This window comes from Centropristis striata, chromosome 7 (genome assembly GCF_030273125.1).
Source record: "Centropristis striata isolate RG_2023a ecotype Rhode Island chromosome 7, C.striata_1.0, whole genome shotgun sequence".
NCBI classification, from domain to species: Eukaryota; Metazoa; Chordata; class Actinopteri; order Perciformes; family Serranidae; genus Centropristis; species Centropristis striata.
In genome coordinates this window covers 13,406,325-13,427,036 of record NC_081523.1, presented here as the reverse complement: position 1 = coordinate 13,427,036, position 20,712 = coordinate 13,406,325, and the positions used below count along the sequence as shown (strand labels likewise).

General features: G+C 38.3%; 2 protein-coding genes across 3 annotated transcripts; one reads left to right on the top strand and one right to left on the bottom strand.

Annotated features, from left to right (window-relative positions):
• The first annotated feature begins 550 nt into the window (after positions 1–550).
• Positions 551–5,979, top strand: si:dkey-245n4.2 (uncharacterized). 2 transcript variants are annotated; one of them, XM_059337200.1, is made up of 6 exons: positions 551–675; positions 1,464–1,858; positions 2,057–2,207; positions 3,119–3,238; positions 3,636–3,726; positions 4,259–5,979. In XM_059337200.1, the coding sequence occupies exons 1-6, from the start codon at positions 624–626 to the stop codon at positions 4,455–4,457; spliced, it is 1,008 nt and encodes a 335-aa protein (XP_059193183.1). In that variant the 5' UTR covers positions 551–623; the 3' UTR covers positions 4,458–5,979. The 2 variants fall into 2 exon arrangements, with proteins under 2 accessions (XP_059193183.1, XP_059193185.1); XM_059337202.1 differs by having other exon boundaries at positions 553–675; positions 1,580–1,858.
• Positions 5,980–13,331: 7,352 nt separating this feature from the next.
• Positions 13,332–18,333, bottom strand: LOC131974784 (aquaporin-3-like). The gene is made up of 6 exons (XM_059337237.1): positions 18,226–18,333; positions 14,556–14,682; positions 14,252–14,389; positions 13,981–14,096; positions 13,642–13,859; positions 13,332–13,533 (listed from the first exon to the last, which is right to left on the bottom strand). Exons 1-6 carry the CDS (start codon positions 18,331–18,333, stop codon positions 13,332–13,334), a joined length of 909 nt encoding a protein of 302 aa, XP_059193220.1.
• Between the last annotated feature and the right edge of the window lie 2,379 nt (positions 18,334–20,712).

The following is a 20,712-nucleotide window of genomic DNA, read 5'->3' as shown; positions in this document are numbered from 1 at the left end:
TAATTTTTACATGTATTTTTGGTCAATTTGTGTCTATTTTGATAATTTTGTGTCATCTTTGGTCATTTTTGCATCTATTTTTGGTTGTTTTTGATCTTATAATGAAGCGTAGAAGAAGTTATCTTCTTGTTCTTGTATCATTTTTCCAGCCTGTGTTATGATGACGGGGTTGTGTTCACTCCACGCTCATTTAAATTTGATGCAATTTTTGTTCAACGCAGCTCAAAATATTATAACATTTTCCCAACTGATCTGCTTTCTACCTCTGATCCTGAGCCTGTCATCGTCCTCCACCTTTAATATGGCTATAAAAACTCTTATTGCATTTTTTTTTTTTTTTAAGGTGGGGGTGCGTCAACCCAGTTTGGACATAGAAGGGGGTGCACGGCTGAAAAAGTTTGGGAACCGCTGCTCTAGACAATACCAAAGCGTCTCAGAGGAAGAGTTAAGAGGAGGAATGCATGGATCCTCCATTCATCTATCCAAGTGATTGATGCATGGAGGGAGGTGGCTCCAGTAACTGTTGTTCCCGCCCACCTGCACTTTGCTGCTTTTGCTGAATAGATGAAGACTGTTGTGCCACTGGAGAGCCCAAACTATCAGTGCCTGTCATCGCCATCGCCATGGGAAGAGGGCTGCAAAGTGTCTTCTTGCTTGTTTTCGTCACTTTCCAAGGTAGGAAAGTTAAAGTTGTTAGAGTCAGCTAGCGGTCATAACTGCACATTTTAATGCAGTTGGTCGTTTGATCAACTTTTGATCAATCAAATTGACAGAACAGCGATTCGACGTTACGAATTCGAACGTTTTCTTACGTTAACTTAACGTAGCTGTCCAAATAACGTCAGTTGCATGCACATTTTAATCGTATCATAAGTAAGTTAGCCGAAAGTCTAAGCTAATGGCAGGTTGCTAACGTTATACTAAGCGACACAAAGGTTAAAATTGTGTTAAAAGTTAGGTAAAAGTGCTCGTTTTCTGTTTTAGTTATATGCCGATTGGTGCCAAGTATTACAAGACACTACAATTTCGAAACTCTGAAACAATATTTAACGACACATGTTTGCCAGGAAGCAAAGAAAGTTAAAATTGGCAACTCTTTAATGGAATTCGGCTTTGCATTCCCATCTGTTGGGACTTTTGTTCTCATGCCCCCTCGTAAAGACTCATCCCTGAGACAACAAGCTTTTTTGCACATTGTAACGTTTACTCATGAATAAATAATAACTAATATATTACATCAGTGACATGAGGTCCATTTCAACAGGTCTTTGGTGAATTTCTGATTTTGCAGAGTATAATATTACATAAATGTTTCACTGTCATATTTTTAACAGAATCTGTAATCTAATCTATAAAATAACACAATTCCAGTCTATACTAGGCCTCTCCTAAAATAACAACAATGGCTGAGATTCAATAATAAGATTCAAGTCTGGACAAAGCATTTTTTGTTCCCCCCACAGAGGCGTCCAGCTTAAAGATTCAGAATAAGCTGCTGGGTAAATGTCTGCAGGTGCAGGAAGGAACTTTTGGGGGGAGAGTATCTCTGGGTGATTGCACCCCGTATTCGGGCCTACAGGAATGGCGTTGGCTCCCAGAGACCAAGGCTCTCAGCAATGACCACACTGGGGAATGTCTGACTGCACCGGGAGAGCAGTATGAAGGTGTCCACCTGCAGCCCTGCATCTTGCAGGATGAAAGTGATGAGACTGGTGACGGAGTGGATATAGGCAGAGAGGCAAGCAACCAGGCATGGTCCTGTTCCAAGAAGGGCCACCTCAGTTTGATAGGAAGGGGGCTGCACCTTAGTGCAACACAACAGTCCACTTTGGTCTTCCTTTCGAGGGAACATAAGCAGGTAAGAATTTGGGTCCTTCTCCACATGACATAACATCTTATCTTATCATGATCAGATTACTTAAAGTATGAAAAAAACACAAGGGAGGATTATGCATATTGTAGATTTTTTTAAAACCTAGTAATAGTTATCAAGCTAGTAAGTCTATAAAATGTCTAATGGTAGCTGGATCTTCTTTTGGCTCACCTTCTTTACCAGCCTGGCAGCAGGTGGCGGACACTTGACAACCACACACTGTGCAATGGGAGGGACAGCAAACATAACCAACACCAACCTCACAACAATCTGGGGAAATCGTTGGAACCTTTTCCAAGTGCCACCTCAGATATTCACAGACAGGCTGAACCATGTAAGGACCTAAATATCTAGCAGTAGTTTACTGAATGGTGTCTTCCTATAGTGTGTGACTAATAAAAGTTACATCAATTTCCTTAAAGGGCCGGCCAGTGGCTTTGCTAGTTTAACCCCATCTTTACTACAAATGTTTTTTCTATGTTAAAGTAGATTATTGGGAAAAAACTAACAGTAGGTTATAGTTTTGTTGTCTTGCAGTTGCAAACAGCGACCATTTTCAAACTTCTTTTTAGTGGTGCATTCATGAACCTGCTGGTATCTATGCATTTATGCTAAAAAGCATTTCTGTGAGAAGTTATGTTCCTGGAAAATCAAAACCAGAATGTAAACAAACATGGACATCATGAGAGTGCTAGTCATTTTGATAATGTTTCTTGAATTGAAAGGGTTGCTAATGCACTGTGATGGGTTAATTATATCAAGAATGTTTGAAACCTTTGCAATTTTTTTACACCATAGCAAAAATAACCTTTTTGCACAATTATTTGCATTAAAATGAAATGTGGTAAAACCAGGCAAAAACATGCAGAACCAAATATAAATTATTTATTTTAAGAGATTTGTTATTATTGTGTTTTAAAAGTCCATGTGCTCTATATCTGATATCAGTTATATTCTGCCATGGCCTACAGATTAGATTACAGCATGTCTGCTTTCACCCCGATGATCTAATTTAATGATTCATCAAAAGTGCACAAAGTCATTATTTCTCTCATGTTGGAAGGCAGCCAGCTTCTCTATGAAACAGCATCACCACAATGCTGACTCATGCGGTCATCAGCCTGAAAATGGACACTCCCACTACTGTATTGCTTCCTTCATAGAAAGAGCAAATAAATCAAATAGAAGCAAGAACCCAGACTAAACACTATAGTTTTGAGTAATTTATTTTTTCTCCACTTCCAGTTGAAGGTATATTGGATGCAGAGGTAACAGAAACATATTCTGTAATAGGTGTGCCTCTTTCAACTATGAGCACCAAATCCCCTGCCGACCCCACCATGATTTTCTTCAGTATGGACTATGGTAAGTTTGATTAAGTGAACTCAGTTAAATATGTCATGTATCCACTGTTTGTCTAATTTTGACAATGGTATTGATTGATTCAACATTGCACTCTATGTAGGATGGCATAGAAGCTGTCTGCCAAATTTCCATGTTCAGTAAAGATGTAGTTTTCCACCACTAGATGGAGATGGATGGATGTGAAACTGAGAGCAAAGTTTGTGGTGGGTGTGTTGCAATGCTTGCAGAGGAGTTTTCAATGGGCTTTTATTTGCAGGTTCTTGAGAGGAGTTTAACAAATGCACAAACAATAATGATAATTTAGAAAGAGGTAAACATGACTTCAAATATGTATTGTCTAAATTGATTGATGTGCTGCTTGGTCTGTGTGTGCATGTGTACATGTGTGTACATGTAGGGATGGGCTGGAAGATAACCATGCTGGTACTAAGCTCTTTGGCTCTCGTCCTGGGGACTGTGATTCTTATCCTCAATGTTTACTCCAATAGGTGAGTGCAACACACACACACACACACATGCACACGCACACACACAACACACACTCAAAGTACTTTAAAAAACATTTTTTATATAGACTTCTATTGAAAAGATAGTTAGTTAGTACTTAGTTGACCAACATAATATGTATGATTTATCATTTAGCCTATCAATTAATAATTTACATGGTAAAATAGACAACATTTTATTGATAACACCTCCTATAAACAAATAATTTACTTGTTTTTTTGTTTAATGTCATAATTGAATACATTTTAATTTCTTGAGTCTTAGAAGAATAACTTTTAAGGCATGTGCAGCTGATGCTCTGAGCATTGGAGACCCACATCTAATAAAAATCAGTTTAGATTAGAAAAAAAAACTCAATAAAAAAGGGCTTAGCTTGATAAAGAGATAGTATAGAAAAACATATTAGGAAAGAAAATGTTGAAAATGTTGGCTAATAGTTTCAAAGAGCTCTCTTACAAAGCAAAGTACTGTACCTCCACCCACTTCCTGTCCTTCTCTGTCCCGCTGTGCCAGAAGGAAGAAGGTGGTGTGTGTTTTAAAGTCATACACTCCGAGGTCAGAGGTGAGTGTTCCTGGGTCCCCGGTGCCCAGCGAGAGGGCTCCGCTGACAGAGCATGCCATGCGCCTCCCCCACTCCTCCCCCACTTTACAACGCGGAGAAATCCTGATTGAGTGGAAAGATGGCACTGTTACTCCACTGTACGAGGCCTGAAGATTGTTCTCTATGTTTGGACGTGGGTGCACACATAGTTTTCTTGTACAAGGTTATGTTTGTTATCTTCTGAATGTGTCTGAAGGGGAGAGAAATGAGAACAACAAAAAGCAAAATAAGGTTAAGATTTTTTGTGTCATGCCATCAATATGATACTAATATGAAACTTTGGTGTACTCTACACTATTTTAAACAATAAGACTTGGGTCTACTTGGCACGTAGATCAAAGGTGTAGTGAAGCTGGCAGAAGAGTATAACATTTATATGAGTTGGACTTAAGGTTTTCAAAAATCCAGATATGAGGGATTGCTTTTTTGGATGAAAGGACTATAATATTAATGTTTAAGCATTAAGCCATTGTTTATAGGCTTACTATGAGCACATTTCAAGGGCTCAACAAAGTAACCGATAGCTTAGGCCTTTATTTAGGTAAATACTTAGGAAACTAATCTTTGTTTGTCTAGGGCTAAACTATATGAAGGTCTGGGGCTTATTCCATAAGGTGAGTTTACCAAACTTACTTATTTTCAGTTATTCACACTGCTGCTGATTCAATTCCATAAAGATTTTTTTTCCATCTAAAGTTGTAACTGAGCTTGAGCTATGTTGAATTTGTTTTATTGAACCATATCAAATAAAAAGGATTTGTCAGATTAAACTGGCTTTATGAAGCAGTCCCAGTTTGTCTGACGATGTCGGGCTGTAGCTCACGTGTCACTTTACATCTAAGCTTGACTTTTATGTCATTTCATTTAAAATGTCTCCAGGCAATATTTGAAACAGCTGTCATTAAACAGTGTTCCTAACAACATATAAAGACACACCTAGGCTACCTGGTCACACCCTTAATATTAGGATTAACAGGCTACGTTAGGGAAATATAATTACAGTTGTGTTGCAACTTTGTTGTGTTACGTTTTAAGGCACACTGTGTGATAGAAAGTTGTTTTCGGAACATAATTCAGTTTTTAACTTGTACTTTGTATTAAAACTATGTAGAGTAGTTAAGATATTTCAGAAGAGAATCTTAACCTAGTTTACATAATAATTCAGTACTGTTAATGCACTTTGCTTTGATTCTGACATTACAGAAACATTTATTACTTTGAGTTGTAAATAGAGAGTGTGCTTAGAATATTGACTTGAGCTTGACATTTCTCATTCTTGACCTTAGAAACACGCTTGGCAATGCAATCTCCACTCCAAGACCACTTGAGCCTTCACAGCCTTCATGTACGGATGAAGTCTGCTCAATCGTTACTGAACCATAGAGGTTTAAAGTTTGCATTATTCTGAGCATTTTGGGAGGAAGTTAAATGTGAAGATTGTATGATATAGGTGAAACTTCCAGAACCAGCTTTTGAATTAAATGTTTTGTTAACTATCATTAAATGATTGCATTTTTATGCGTTTTAACATTGAAAAAAAGGTATTTTTATACTGTTAGGAAGCTAATAAATGCTTTATCTAAATGTATTAACTGACTTGTACTGTTTTTATGACAACATGTTAACATGCTGTATAATCTAAAGCCTGTATGTTCCTGAGTGTTTATTGTACATCAGCCAACCCCTTCCCATAGTTTAATATTCTCCTGAATGAGCTGGGAAGGGGATGGTTGCTAACGAAAGCACCATTTATAGTAATTACCTCAGACAGTCTGTAGGGACGCAGTAATCACAGATATGTTAAGTTGATGATGATGATGGTGATGAGGATTCCAGAGAACATTGCATTCCCTGTGGCACGGAAACTTCCCAGCAGGAGGAGTCTGTTTACAACAGAAAACCAAAGGCTGTTTTACTGTTTTTTGGGAGAGGCCTGGGTGTTGTTGGGTAACTTAATTTAATCTCTCCTTCATTTCAACAATAACGAGCAGATCTGTGTTTGGGCAAAACACTGCCAGAAGGAAAGAACGTCAGTGTCGCACATAAACCTGCTGCTTTGTCAACGTGCGTTTGCAAACCGGTACTTCTGCCCCTTTTTATATACGCTTTTTAATGGTCATTTTTGTACACTAAACCTAGAGCTGACACCCTGTCTTCCCTGCTGGTAGGGCTTATACTAATGAGAGGGCACAAAGTTTAATGAACAGCACACAGCAGCCTGAAAATGACATGGCATCCCACACCCTTTCAAACCACATCCACATGCCTGATGAAAAGAAAAAAGCAGGTTATTTTCTTTCTTTAACGCATTGTTTTTGTAAAGAACTCACTTAGCTTCCACTCTAATTGTTTAATATTTATTTTTGATTGATTGGCCTTCAACCTTTGTGTTAACTACATCATTAGGGCATCAGGTTTGTCATACTTAATTACCTTTTGCTTATGTGTTATTGTTGAGCTACTACACAGATAACAAAGCAGTAAATTCAGTGCTGATTTAAAGTACCATCTTTTCAGTGCTGTGTGTTTACATACACATTGGGTAATTGCAGGAATTGTAACCTTATCATTCCTCCTCCACTGCTCTGGGCCATACAATGCAGATCCAGTGTGGATCATGTAAATACCCTCAAACACCCCTTAAAGCTGAAAGTCAGCACTTTGACCGCACTGTCAGTGTTTCCTTTTTAAATCCAGTTGAAGCCGAAACAATAGTAAGTGTGTCACTGTATGGCAGGATGCACAGTATGTGCACGGACGTGTCTTCTTGCAGGTGAGGCTGAACAGGGCGGGAGTGACACCTGTATGAATAAGAGGTGTGTAGGTGTGTGTGTGTGTGTGTATGTGAGAGAGTGAGAGAGAGTGACTGACTCAGCACTCAATACCTGGCAGATCATATATCAAGTTTCACAGTCTCCCGAAATTGGTTTCTTCACATCAGTCCTTTTGCAAAACCATTGTGGTTTTTAGGATGTTTCTGCATTTTTAAAAGTAGCATTTATGAAGTGATGTATGCTCTAAACTTGTAGAACATAACTATTTTGTCTGTCTCTTTGTTTTGGGATTTGAGAGAAGTGCACAGTCTCCAGTACTACAGTGTTGTTGGGGGAACTGCTTTTTCTCAGAGCCTAGACGCTGCAAAAGTAACCACAGTTATATCCTGCTCATCCCTGAGCATCAAAGATATACCACATGAGACGGATGAAGCAGAATTCATGAGGTTGTCTTGACCTTCACATGACCTTTCAGAAAAATAGAGTGCTGTCTATATAAATACCAATCAGCCAGTGAAAAACTGAAAAAAAGTCCCTTTGCATTGTGGTGTGGTATGGGTGACATTTGTGTACGAGACTTGGATGAAAGGGAAAAGACAGGAGGAAGGAACAGAAGCAACAATAAACAGATGTGTTCTTAAGGACCCTAGATTTATAAGCATCCTCTATTTCCTCCTCGGCAATGCACAATGGATACTCTTCAATTTAATTCCAGATTCCAGGAAGAAGCATACTAACATCTTGTGAGCATGTGCTTGTTGTTTCTGGTAAATATCTGTCTTCATCACAGTCATTGATTGACACTCACAGAATGAAGGAATGAAGGAATGACGTGTAAAACAACACTGGATGTCGCAAAAACAGTCACAACATAACAACTGTTACATCTGCCAAAACAGCCTTTAGCAACTTTTTGTGTGAGCCATGACAATTAAAATTTGCATATTAGCAAATTTAGTCAATACTTGACACAATTCACACAAACTCTTAACACAGAAGCCATGGTTGTTACATTTCTTTCCCTCACTGAGAATTGAGTGTTGCTGTGAGCAAGCTTTTTGTAAGTCTAATGCAATAAATAAAAACTTAGAGACCTAATTACAGCTAAAAGCACTTGAAGAATGCATACCTCCTTTCCACATATTAGAAGAATAAAATGCAATCACATTTTTGAAGGATTGCTTGGGGTTGATAAATACTTGTCCAATCTTACTTTGGCTGCAATTGCACATTGCACTCAAGAATGATGGCAATTTATGTCAAATAATAGGAACTAGGTACCAAATTTGAAAATGATTGGATAACAGTTTTTGCACCAAAGGTGAAAAAGAGTTTAGGATAGTGAATGTATTTGATTCTGCATTGCACAGTTGAGGAGTAATGTTTTGAAATGGATAGTTGTAGTAGTTTTTTCTTGACCTATTTCCTAGCTTTTCACAAAGTTTTATTACATTTTTGTTGTATAGTGCTAATGGACAGCCAGACAGAAAGCTGGACCAAAAACATAACCTTTAGTAACCTTTCCAGCTCTAATAGTTCATGAACTATACCTAAAAAAAAGGACATACAGAAAGTTACAGTATGCTTTGTTGATGAAAAGAAGCCAGCAACAGCTCCAAAACTGTTACGTAATGAATATTAAATTGCATTAAGCTTTTTGTACACACTGTATATGTGTGTTATTGAGGATGTGAGAGGTTGCATTCTTCATATTCAGATGCATCTCCTGCACAGTTTGGATCAGTTTATGTGTCTATATTGTTGTTGATATGGAGGGTTCATTCACTGCCTCACATCTTGTGGCTGTTAGTGCTGCTTTGTTTTATTTTCCAAGAATGATTGTAAATGGCTACGAATCAGTAAGTTCCTCAAAGTTGGCGTTTTGAACGTGCTGACGTAGCCGTCTGTTACTTGGATCCACTGCAGCTTTACAGTAAAAACTGCTGTTATCACACATGGCCTGCACATGGGTCTAACTCTTCCCTGAGGTGTTTCATACTATGTATATAACAAAACAGGCCATTAGTGTCCCAGCCTGATCCAGACACTCCATACATTTTATTGCTCTGTAAAGTATATGGTGAAAGTTGTTTGAACTTAACCACAGCAATCTCTTGTTCAGACTCTCTCTTTCCTTCTTTCTGTTTTGCTCTCTTGTTTTCTCCCTTTCTCTGTGTACTAGACATTGTAATAAAAGGCTGAAGGCTGTTGATGTTTCCCACATATCTATCAGCTTGTTTTTCCTGTGAAACAGAGTTATACAATGCTGAAATATATCCAGGTGCAAATGCTTTGATGAGACTCTGGCATGAGCGAACTGGCCTCGGGGATATACTGGAGATTTTACAGGTATACTGGGTACCAGATCCTGTAAAAAGGAATATACTTGGTATGTGAGATGCTATATTGAGGGTATGATAGAGGTTTAGCATGAAAGCATTCTCTTTTGGGAAGAAGGGGGCACTTCTTTTTTTACATCAAGCCTTAAGGGGGTCCGATATGCTTCTTCCTCCAAGAGCTTAATGTGAAAGCTTATGTGCTTTGTGTGCGTGATTAATATAAATGTTCATATCTCTGTTTTGTTTTTGTTACACTGAAGACCTGCTGAAACAAGCTACGTTTTTTTGTGAGTAGTTAGTCATCTTTGGCAATTTTTTGTGCAACGTTTGATATGATTTCCACAGACATTTATTCACCAGTTTATCTCTATAAACAGATTGTACATATGAATGCAGAATATGTAGAAAACAGGACAGAATTTGGGGATCGGAAGCTTTCTGGTTTCTGTTTTAGAGTCCATGTAGTATAGACAAATCACATTTGAGCGGGCTTTGGTTGACTGCAGGTAAACAGTCCATGTGGAGAGCAAAAAAGGCTGAAAGCATTGGCCGGAATGAAATCTCTGAATCCATCTGATATTGCCTGACAATGATTTAGCATTTATTAGCTTAACTGGCTGCTTGTTAAACAATCCAGTTGTGGACGTCAACTCCATCTCCATTCTCACGTCTCAGGTTGCTAATCAGACAGTAGTCAATAACCATGCAAATAAAAAAGATTCCATAAATGAGGCAAAGACCAGCGGCTACGTCTGGAGCCAACTGAATCTGGACTTAAAAAAATGATTCAAGAAGAAGCACAAATTGAAAAAAACAATATCTTGCAGTGCCATAATACATCAAACCTGATCCAATGGTAGAATTCCATCAGAGCCTCAGGCAGCACACGGTACCTTGCAAAGCAGCTCAAGATAAAAAACACATGTAGACAGCCAGAAGGTTGATGAGTACTGCATAATAGCTCTTTAAAGGACCAAACTTGCAGTTTTAACTATCATTGTGTATACCTTACATTACTGCTGACAAGCTTCCAAAGCGTATCTAGGTATTTTGGAAGAATTCTTTTATTTCCAAAGAACCATTAGGTCTCGTTCATCACATAACAATGGCTTTTAGTTTCACTGTCATTACTTTGCAGGAACTTGAAACTCTTATATTATTGCCTTTTGTGAGGAACCATTTTGAATTCTCTCGCTGTTGATGTGTTTAAAGATGCTTCAGCATGCCCGATCAGATGACAAAAAATCTGGCTTTAATTCCTTTAAACCTTATGAAACTGCATGTTTAAAACTGTGACCATTACGTTAATGTATAAGATTGTGCTGGCCGCTAAGTGTGGGTCATATTTGAGGGTGGGAACAAATTATATTTGTGGTCGTATGATTTGGAGGACTTTTTATGTAACACACAACAAAAAGTTAGAATGCTTATTTTCCAAATTATAAAACCATTCATTTAAATCTTGCAGCATTCACAAATGCATCACATAGTTGTATGATGTTAGATGATTACTGGTAAACCTGAAAGGAAAGAACAACATTTTATGGCTCTGTTTACGGCATAGTTATGCACTGCAAGGAGTGTATAGTTTGAGATTATTTGCTCTTAGATCATTTCTGTAAATCATTCATACAATGTTTGCACATTTTTCATTTTTAGATTTTTTTTTTTTTTTTTTTAGATATTTTTCTTTTTGTACGTGCAAAAGCTCTTGATGGTATCAGAAAAGTTGTCATTTTGATTCAGGAGAATTTACTTACTCACCATTTGTCATCAAGATGAAAGAAAATGTGTATCAACCTGTCTGTTTCGACAACATTGGGTAATATCTTCCACACATGCAAGGTGACCTGCTACAACCTGTTGGAAGTAATTCTACTAAACCGCTGATTCATACTGGCCGGCCAGAATCCAAGTCAGCAAGAACAGGTTTGCCCTTTGTGTGATACTCCTAAAATTCTGTTTTAAAAAAGAAGGATCAACAACTGAATGGGAGTATTTAGTTGGTTTAAGTGCAAGCATGTTTTCACGTTTCCCGATTTTGATGATAAATGGCAAGCAGGCAGGCGTTTCTATCAAAATAAACCCTTGGCATGGAGGAGGAGGCCTGATTTGATTTGATTTATGCTCTGCAGGACAGTGGCCCAGTTCTGGTCAGTGGATACTGAGGTATGCTTGGAAATAACGCACAGCCTTTAAATAGCAGTGTAAAATACTGCTTTGCACTGCATAATGATGGAGTAGGCCTCCTTTTGGCGACATAAAATCATTATTAGAGCACAGCTGTGTGAATGGAGCGATCACTGTGTATTCTTGTTTCCTGTGGACACTGTTAGTTCTCTTGTAGTTGCACAATGTCATGATGTTAGCATTACTCCCGATACACTTTACATTTATTACTCTTCTGTTGTTATTCTTGTCTCATAATAGTTATGTTGCGGTGAAAATTCTTTGAACAGTCACATCAATCTCATTAATTTCCTTTTAGATAAACAAAGTTCTATCCATCTCAATTTAATATGCAATAATTTGACTTTCTTTCTTAAAGATAATAAAATATGAATACATCTGATTGCAGTGTTGGGGTGCAAAGATGTTGCAAAGATGCAAATGCTCTCTGTCAATTGTGCTCTGCTGTAATGTGATTACAACCCACCTACTTGGAAAATGAGAAGCACTAGCGACAAACAATAATGAAAAGAAGAACGTAACATGATCCACATTCATGCAACAATCAAAAACAGAACTTTATTGTATCAGTACAAAAGCATTTCCCCTCAACCTACATACAGTCCACCAAGGTGCTCACAGTCCAGTGTAGCATCTAAACATGGCGTCATATACAAGGTACAAACACGTCAAGAGGCATGAACTACATGACAAATAGTTAATATTGTGCTGTACATAGATCACTGTGATTTTTTAACACATTTGATATTTTCAAGCATAAAATTAGAAGGCTACAATGATTCTTCTGATCACATTTGGTTCATACAAAGGGTAAATGACCAATGATGATTGTCAAAACGATACACTGAAATAACAAACCTTAAAATAATGAAATCAATTGGTGACACTGAAATGAATTAAGTTGTGTCAACTCAACTAATTTGATGGGAAAACACTTACCAATTGAAGTATTCATTTAAAGCTGGTTAACAATTTTCTTTTTCTAGTGTGGTCAAGTTGTTCAAGAATTGCTGGTTAGGACTTTAACAGCCGTGTATATAAAAAGCTTTATTATAGCTTCTTTTAGATATCTGTGGTAAAGTGAAGAATGTTGTGGGAAGATTTAAGGCTACGCCATGTCTCAGCTCTAAACAACAGAGAGTACATGCAGTGTGGGATTTCACTTATTGCACTTTAAATGGACAATATTTATCCAATACTTATACTTTTAGGTTATATTTTTATTTCTCAATTTTAAGACAATTTCCCTGAATTCAAATGTTAACAGTGAAAGGTTCTGGACTGACAAAAGGCATATAAAGTGGTTGGGAAGTACATACATCTGTCTAAATACATCTTCTATATAAACTTATATAAACTACATTGGTATAAAGCATACAATACTGTTCAAACTGGAGATTCTAAGATCCAAACGTTCATTTTCTAAAAGAATTAATGTAATTCTGTGTTTCTAAAGTTGTGTTTCTCCCCTCTACACTCACACACAATCATTCCTCTACAATATAATACAATCACTTGATAATGTAAAGAAAGAGGCCTGTTTTCACAAACACACAGCTAGCTTGGGAGTAAACCCCAGCAGATGTAACGATGGTTTGTAAAAATAGAAGTTGTGGCTGGAAGGAAAAATGCTGGTATGTGTGGTTATTTACAGAATATGCACGTGTTAGAGTGTAACACACTCAGTGCGTTTCTTTGACAGTGTCTTTGGTTTTGTCGTTGGTGTTAACATTGGTGAGTCGGACATTCTCCTCCTCTGCATTTTTCCTGTCACGTTCTTCTCCCTCAAAGTGGAAGCCGACCATCAGCTGGTAGATCATCGTGCCGATGGTGGCGCCGAGGAATGGGGCAAACACAGGGACCAGGAACCAGCCATTTCTAACCCTGAGGGATCAAAAAAAAGAGGGAATTAGAAATAATATTTACTTTGTCTCTAGCATTGTGAAAAAGGGTAGCTTGAATGCTTAAATGCTTAAAAATCTGTGCACTTACGTGAACACTTCTCTACCCCACCCAGCCATAGCAGTGAAAAGACGTGGCCCGAGGTCTCTGGCAGGGTTGACAGCATAGCCAGAGTTAAAGCCCATAGACAATCCAATGACCAGAACCACAAATCCCACAGTGAATGCCTCCAGCCCTTGGGGGATGGGGTTGTTGTATGGATCCACAATAGCCAGAATACAAACAATGAGTGCTGCTGTGCCAATGATCTGTGTTGGAGAGAGGAACATGTTAGAGGAAATCGTGAGTTGGACATCTAAGCTGTATAACCTTTATTTGTAAAATTAAAATGCAGTGCATTATAGCTGTCTCCTTGTTTCACTTGGCTACCTGATCAAAGAAGCCATTGACGAGAGTGAGATGTTTTCCAGGGTAGGTAGCAAAGATGCCAGCTGTGGCTCTAGGTCCAGTCACATTAAAACATCCAGGATGGTCCCACAGAGCGTCTGAAGGTAAACAAACAATAAAATATAGCATAAAACATTTTTGTTTCAAGTTTTTTTAAGTGAATCGATTAAACCTTAAACACAAATCTGTTCGTAAAGGGTTGGAAAAACATATTGTCTTTATATTTGGTCTGATCTTTGGTCTTTAAACTTACCGTAGTACATGCCGAAAATGATGGCAGCACCAAAGAAAGCACCGATTGTCTGAAAGAGGAAGTATGTGGGGAACTTTCTCCAGCGCTCTCTTCCGAGCAGGCACAGGGAGAAGGTCACTGCAGGGTTCAGATGGCCACCTGTAAATGTGCATGGTGATAGTATGTCAGCACATGTTATAGATAATAGCATCATTGAATTGTTTGAGAAATGCAATGCTAAAAAAGTATTTTTTTCCCATGCATCCATAATTTAAAAAACAAATGAGTCATGTATTATATAATTATAAATGAATCATCTGGTTACCTGATATCTGGCCACAGATCAGGATGCCTAACATGGCGGCGAAGCCGAAGGCAAAGTTGACTGTGAGGAACATGCCATGGGAACCACCACTTAGAACCAGCTGGGCCACTGCACCACAGCCAAACATCTGAAGAGAGAGAAGAAGAACAGAAAAAAAACAGGTTTATGCTGGGTTCCAATAAGTTCATGTGCTTGTTTCTGTTGTAGAGAAAAAAAGAAGAAGAAGAAATAACTTTATGTGATGTGTGATTTTAAAGAAAAGAAAAATGCATAATCTTTAGGGCTTTTGAATTATCCAGAACAAAGTTGTGTGCACCACCTGTATTCAACATCTCAGTGTTTCATTAAAAAAAGAAAAAGAAACCCCAGATATGATACATTTAGAGCTTTGTCAGCCAATCAAGGTCAAGCCCAGGGGTGAAATGAGGCAGTGTGATTATTATCAGTGAAACCAGTAGAACAAAGTCCCACAAATGAGCTCTATTCAGAGGTAAATGAGCTCTATTGTATCTGTAATGGCACACAGGAATACAGTATGCTGTATGCACAGAAAGGTTGCTGTGTTGACCTTGTATGGGGAAGAACTGTCACTGCTACTGCCCAGATATTTTTATCTGGGAAGAGGGAAAAAAAGCTCTGTTTCCACTTTGGATGAGGGAAATGAGGAAAACATATGTGCTCATGGGCAACGGGACCGCTTCTGTCAAAAGAAGAAGGATTTACTGAACTTGCTGTCTTTAGATGTAGGAGAAAACTGCCAAGCAGGTGCCATACTGTTTATCCTGCATACTGTGTGATTATGTGTGTGTGTGAGTCCTCATTGTATGTGCTCACTAAGTGGAATTTGTGTGGTCCATGCCTAGACTGCTGCTCTTTAAGACCCCTAAGGAGGATGCTTTTCAGTCAGACCACAGGATTCAGATGTTGAGGTTAGCTCGAGGGAACCACACTCACAAGGACTGGCGCCTGAGGGAAGTTCATCATCACTGGGCTCAGTCTAAACTCTTTTCCACCCCTGATGAAGCCAGGCATTACTGGAAAAAAGCACTGTATAAATCAGCCCCATGTTAAAATTGTGCTTAGTTTTGTTTTTGGAGTGTGGGCGACTGTCTCCTTGAAGTTATGCCATGATGAGCTTGTGTGATGTGACAATAAAAATTAAAAAACTCAGGACTTTTCACTTCACAGAGTTTTCCTTAATGTCAGAAGCATCGGATAACAAATGATGGTCCATTAGCTTGCGAGTGCCAACTTCCTTACTAAGATCACATTCCGCTAAAAAGGTCTCATTTAAATCCGACACGGAATCAGGGAGTGGGTATTATTTTCTTAACTCTGAAGTACTCATGTTCACCAGCAAATGTGTGTTCACACCGTGAAGTTATAGTTAGTTTACTGCCCTCCACCACCTCCTCAACCAACATTCAGTTGGCTGATTTAGCTGGTCGTGCATGTAGCTACTCCCAGCTTTTAGCGCAGTCGGGGAGCTTATACAAAAAAACCCACACAGCAGTCGACCTACTGAAACACACATTTGGCAATTGTTTAGGAGCTGAAGGCAAAACATTCTGCTGGCCTGGAACCAGTTTCTAAAGCACTACCTGTGTGATCTTTTCAAATTCAGGATGAAGAGCTTCAGTGGGCCCCCTACGGCTATTCGGAGCAAGGAACGGTGGTTTGAAGAGCAAAATGAAGTGCATGTTGTGAAAGTGCAGTGAGGGGTTAACAAAACAGTTACAGTCCAATCACCAAAGACATTATATGCCACTAGGTGACCTTCAAGGACATATTTTCAAAGCCCTTTTAGACTAGATACTATACATATAACATCCTGAGTGTGACCAAACACACAATTATGACATCAATAACTTAATGCATGATAATTTTCTTCGGCATGAGTTCAGAAATCCTGTTTAGTAATCCTCACAAGTTGCTAGGAGCGAGTGAGACATGCCAAGAATTCCAAAATCAATACTCAAAGGAGAGCGCACACACCCTCCCACGCCCTCACACACATCACCTATCCCTCTGTGCCACCCAAAACTCCATGTTTGTTACTAATGAGCATGTTCGCTTCATTTAATTTGTCACTAACAGAAACATAATATTGGCAGACTGATATATGGATCAAGAGAATGGTCAACAAAGACAACGAAGGAGCGATAGAGAGACTTCTTTAAACTCTGGAAGAGGAAACATAATTGTCAGTCATGCCTGTGATGAGATGCCTATTGTTCTGCTACTGACTCTCCCAGTGCTGCCATAGACATGTGTCATCTATTAAATGACTGCGCCACACCTTTCCGTCCGATCAGTAGTACATGTTGAACTGTCTGAGTGACAACAATTGCCCAAAAATGTTTTAGTGCTTGGCTCTGATGTAAGTGGTAGATTTCCACTATGTTTCCATGTTTCTACAATTTCCTTGTTTATACATTATATCTAAGCTGTAAATTCTAAGCTGTAAAGAGCTTTGTTGGAGTGAAAAATGAATGATATTTATTCTCTTTATTTACTGTTTTTACATTAATTTCCTTAGATTATGTATCAGAATAAAATGTTCACTTCAGTTAAAAAGTAGCATGTGTCCAAACCTTCATAAATGCCTTCGCTAATCACTAAAAATGAGTCACTGAACTCAGCACAGACACACTGTAAATGTTAAACCATTACATGAGCCTTTGGGTTGCCCACTAAGCTGACTGTTGTACTTAAAGTATTTAAAGTATTAACCATAAAACTAATTTTATAATACGTGACAAGTACTTGACAAGTACCAAGACAGGGGTTATAAAAAAATTCTTCTTATAGAACAGTAGCTTTTGTTGGTGTATTGGTGTAAATAGCACAAAGCCTGGATCTATTTACTCAACAAACAAAAGAAGTGTCTGTTTGCTACAATGTTTTTATGTTCATTTGATCCAAACACAGCTTTTATGACTGTGGCAAAGTGACAGATGTTGAGCTACCTTTTCAGATTGTGTTAGAGATGACTATCATAAGTAATCAGTGACGCTTAAAGTGAAGCATGTAGTTTAATGCCTGTGTTGCTGACATTAACATGCACATTCTCGTGCACACAAACATCTAACACACTGTTTAGTGATAATAGGATGTCATCAGGTGTTGGCTCCGGGATCCTTGATCCCAGCCTCCAAGCAAATATTGCTGTGTTATCTTAAATACGGCTCTGTCCACAGAGCATGGAGTCCTGTTACATACCTGTTTTTGTTTTGAACGCAGTTGGCCAATGTACATTTACATTTCTGTCCAATACAAAGAGTGTCATTTTTCTCACTTTGAAGTCCATAAATAGCTTATTAATGACATGCAGTTTCTATTGCAATCATTCATCACTCTATAAACATTGCAATACAAAAAAATGATGGAATGCAAATGCTGTCATATAGAGTGTAATTGATCATATTGCAAGATCAAAAGAAATTTGAATAGTGAGGGTACTTAGAGAAAAGAAAACACTCTGAGAGGGGACAGAGGTCAAGTATTATCATACAGTTCTTGTATATTTCAAAGTATGAACATTGTAAATTATTAATTTAAATCTTTGCAACTTAAAAACTTTTTTTAAACCATCTATTTCAGCATGAAATGATATGATGAAAGTTCCATGCATACACACACACACACACAAGCACACACACACACTTACCACAAGGATGAGGGTGCCAAGACACTCGGCCAGGGCCTGGCGAAGGAGCAGATTACGGATGTGGAAGAACCGGGCCAGTTTGTCCAAATACACCTTTTGTCTGCCCATGTTTTCTTGTTAGAGGCTGCTAAGACTGTGAGAAGACAGAAGCGGTAGGTAGGTAGGCAGGTTGTTCCTGAGTGGCTGTGAAGTTGGGAGGACCGGGCTCCTCTTATAGAGCCAAGATGGGTTTGGCCCTACCCTCTGTACCACGCCTCCCTGTGAATCAGACTCTGGTTTTCTCACTAGTCCACTCTCTCCCTCTCACTCTCTCTTACACACACACACACACACACAAACACACACACACACACACACACACACACACACACACACACACACACACACACACACACACACACACACACACTTATAGACACTTTAGATTGTTATATCTGCAAGTTCCTTCACTGACCTCATTCATGCTAGCCACCCGATACTTCTGCTTCCTCAACACACGTCCATCCATGACCTAAGCTTACCCAAATATAATCCAGTTATCATCCTATTTGCTTATTTAAAAGTTCAGTCACAACTTTAAGATACAAAATAAAAATAGACCTGGGATCAGGCAGTTATAAGAACAGAGAAATAGTAAAAAGCTTACATGATGCTTCTTTTTTCTCCCTCAGAATTATATTTTTGAAAATGTCTCTTTATAATAAGTGTAATAATGTTTCTCAGCATTTGGAGATTTGACTGTATCTTGTCCTTTTATTTCTGATTACAGCAAATTTACCTGTACTATTGTTCTGCACACTTACTATCAGTTTCAGTGTTTCCTGACCTGATTTTAAAGAGCCCCCAAATAACAAAATACACATTATTTTTCTTTTACTTTTAGTGCAATTTATGAATCTAGATTGTTTTGTGTGAGTTGCAGCGTTTAGATATAGAGAATTATTGCTTCTTTTGAATACAATGCTGAATATGGCACTTTGCTTGTAATGCTCAACACAACAGCAATGCCTCTTTCCAGACATCATAACCCGGTTATTCAAGGCCATGTTGTACACAGTTTCATGTAGGAACTATATCATAGAGAAAATAGTTCCTATATGAAACCTTTTTGAATAAATTATGCAAATAAATCACACATGTAAAATGCTACCCTGCCTGTACAGTAAATTCCTGCATACACTTAATGCACATCTATCCACCAAACTGCATTTTTTAATGAATATAACCATAAATCTAACCCTAAACCCAAATATCTCATCTTGCAAGATGCTGAATGTCCAAAGTTTGGATGTATCACATCCCAGTGAAAACATTTTGTTCCTCAGAAGAGTAGAAATTAAACACACACACACATATAACTGTAATGCAAACCCGTTTGCAGCCCTTACTGGTTCATTCCCACCCATTCACACACATCTTTCTCTCGTTTTTTTTCTGTCCCTCACCCTGTTTTCTCTGACCTGTTCCTTTGTGCCCCATCTGAAACTTCATCACCGCATATTATACCTTCTTTGTCTGCTTTCAATAGAGGTGTGAGAACATTTCCAGTTTTAAAAGCCAACAGACATGCCTCTATCAGCAGGAATCAGTGTACCATTTCTTTACTTTATTTGGAGTTCTTTTGTTGTGCTTGAGCTATGTGACAGTGGTGTAAATTATCAACCTGGATCACCTTAACATTAAACTTTTGTGCACATATTTGTATAGATTATTTTCTGCAGAGAACTTAGACTGGTTTTACGCATTTAAACCCTTTCATTTAGGTGCATGCCTGTAAAAACAAATTGCTGAGTAAGGAAATATTATGTGAATCCATGTGAAAATATTCCACTTCACATGACATACGTAATATCTCAATGAGAACAGGTGTGACAATGTTTTAGAAAATTATACATATGTGACATGTTTCATCACCGAAGGACCCCAAGGCAATCTGAGTTAGTCACAATGTCTGCGTCAAACCTACATGCGTCATGAATGTTGTGCAACTCTCAACAGCGACTGTTTCAGTGTAGACTTCATGGAGAAGGGAGGGGCAGGAGGTTGGCAGGTTCATAGAAATATGACACTGCCATCCGTGCCACACAGGGATGATAACTGGCATGTGGGTGAAAAGTATTTTTGTGATCCAATTGACACAATTAATGTGAATATTAAAAATTTAACTAGAACTGGATGAAACTATCAGGTACTTTCTTTTTCTCTGTGTGAAAGAGGTGACCACTGGCCATCTCTCCCAATCCACTCACCTCAGTGGTGGAATGTAACTATTTATTAATAGTAAATACCAATTAAACTAATTACAATTACTCAAGTGCTGCACTTAAGAACAAATTGTTGGAGCATTTCTGCTTCATTGACATGCGGCAAAGTGTCCTCCGAACGGATTTGAAGTATTGTATTTTTTACTTCCCTAGATTTATATAGTAACATTAGCTACTAGTTACCTAGCAGATTCAGATAATTCACACAAAATATAATTCAACA

Excerpts from the sequence above, each read along its gene's own strand:
- si:dkey-245n4.2 (XM_059337200.1), top strand. The coding sequence starts at position 624 with ATGGGAAGAGGGCTGCAAAGTGTCTTCTTGCTTGTTTTCGTCACTTTC. Across the intron at positions 676-1,463 it reads TGTTTTCGTCACTTTCCAAG|AGGCGTCCAGCTTAAAGATT; the intron begins GTAGGAAAGTTA and ends TTCCCCCCACAG. Across the intron at positions 3,727-4,258 it reads CTCAATGTTTACTCCAATAG|AAGGAAGAAGGTGGTGTGTG; the intron begins GTGAGTGCAACA and ends CCGCTGTGCCAG.
- LOC131974784 (XM_059337237.1), bottom strand. The coding sequence starts at position 18,333 with ATGGGCAGACAAAAGGTGTATTTGGACAAACTGGCCCGGTTCTTCCAC. Across the intron at positions 14,390-14,555 it reads GATCTGTGGCCAGATATCAG|GTGGCCATCTGAACCCTGCA; the intron begins GTAACCAGATGA and ends GCACATTTACAG. Across the intron at positions 14,097-14,251 it reads CATTTTCGGCATGTACTACG|ACGCTCTGTGGGACCATCCT; the intron begins GTAAGTTTAAAG and ends GTTTACCTTCAG.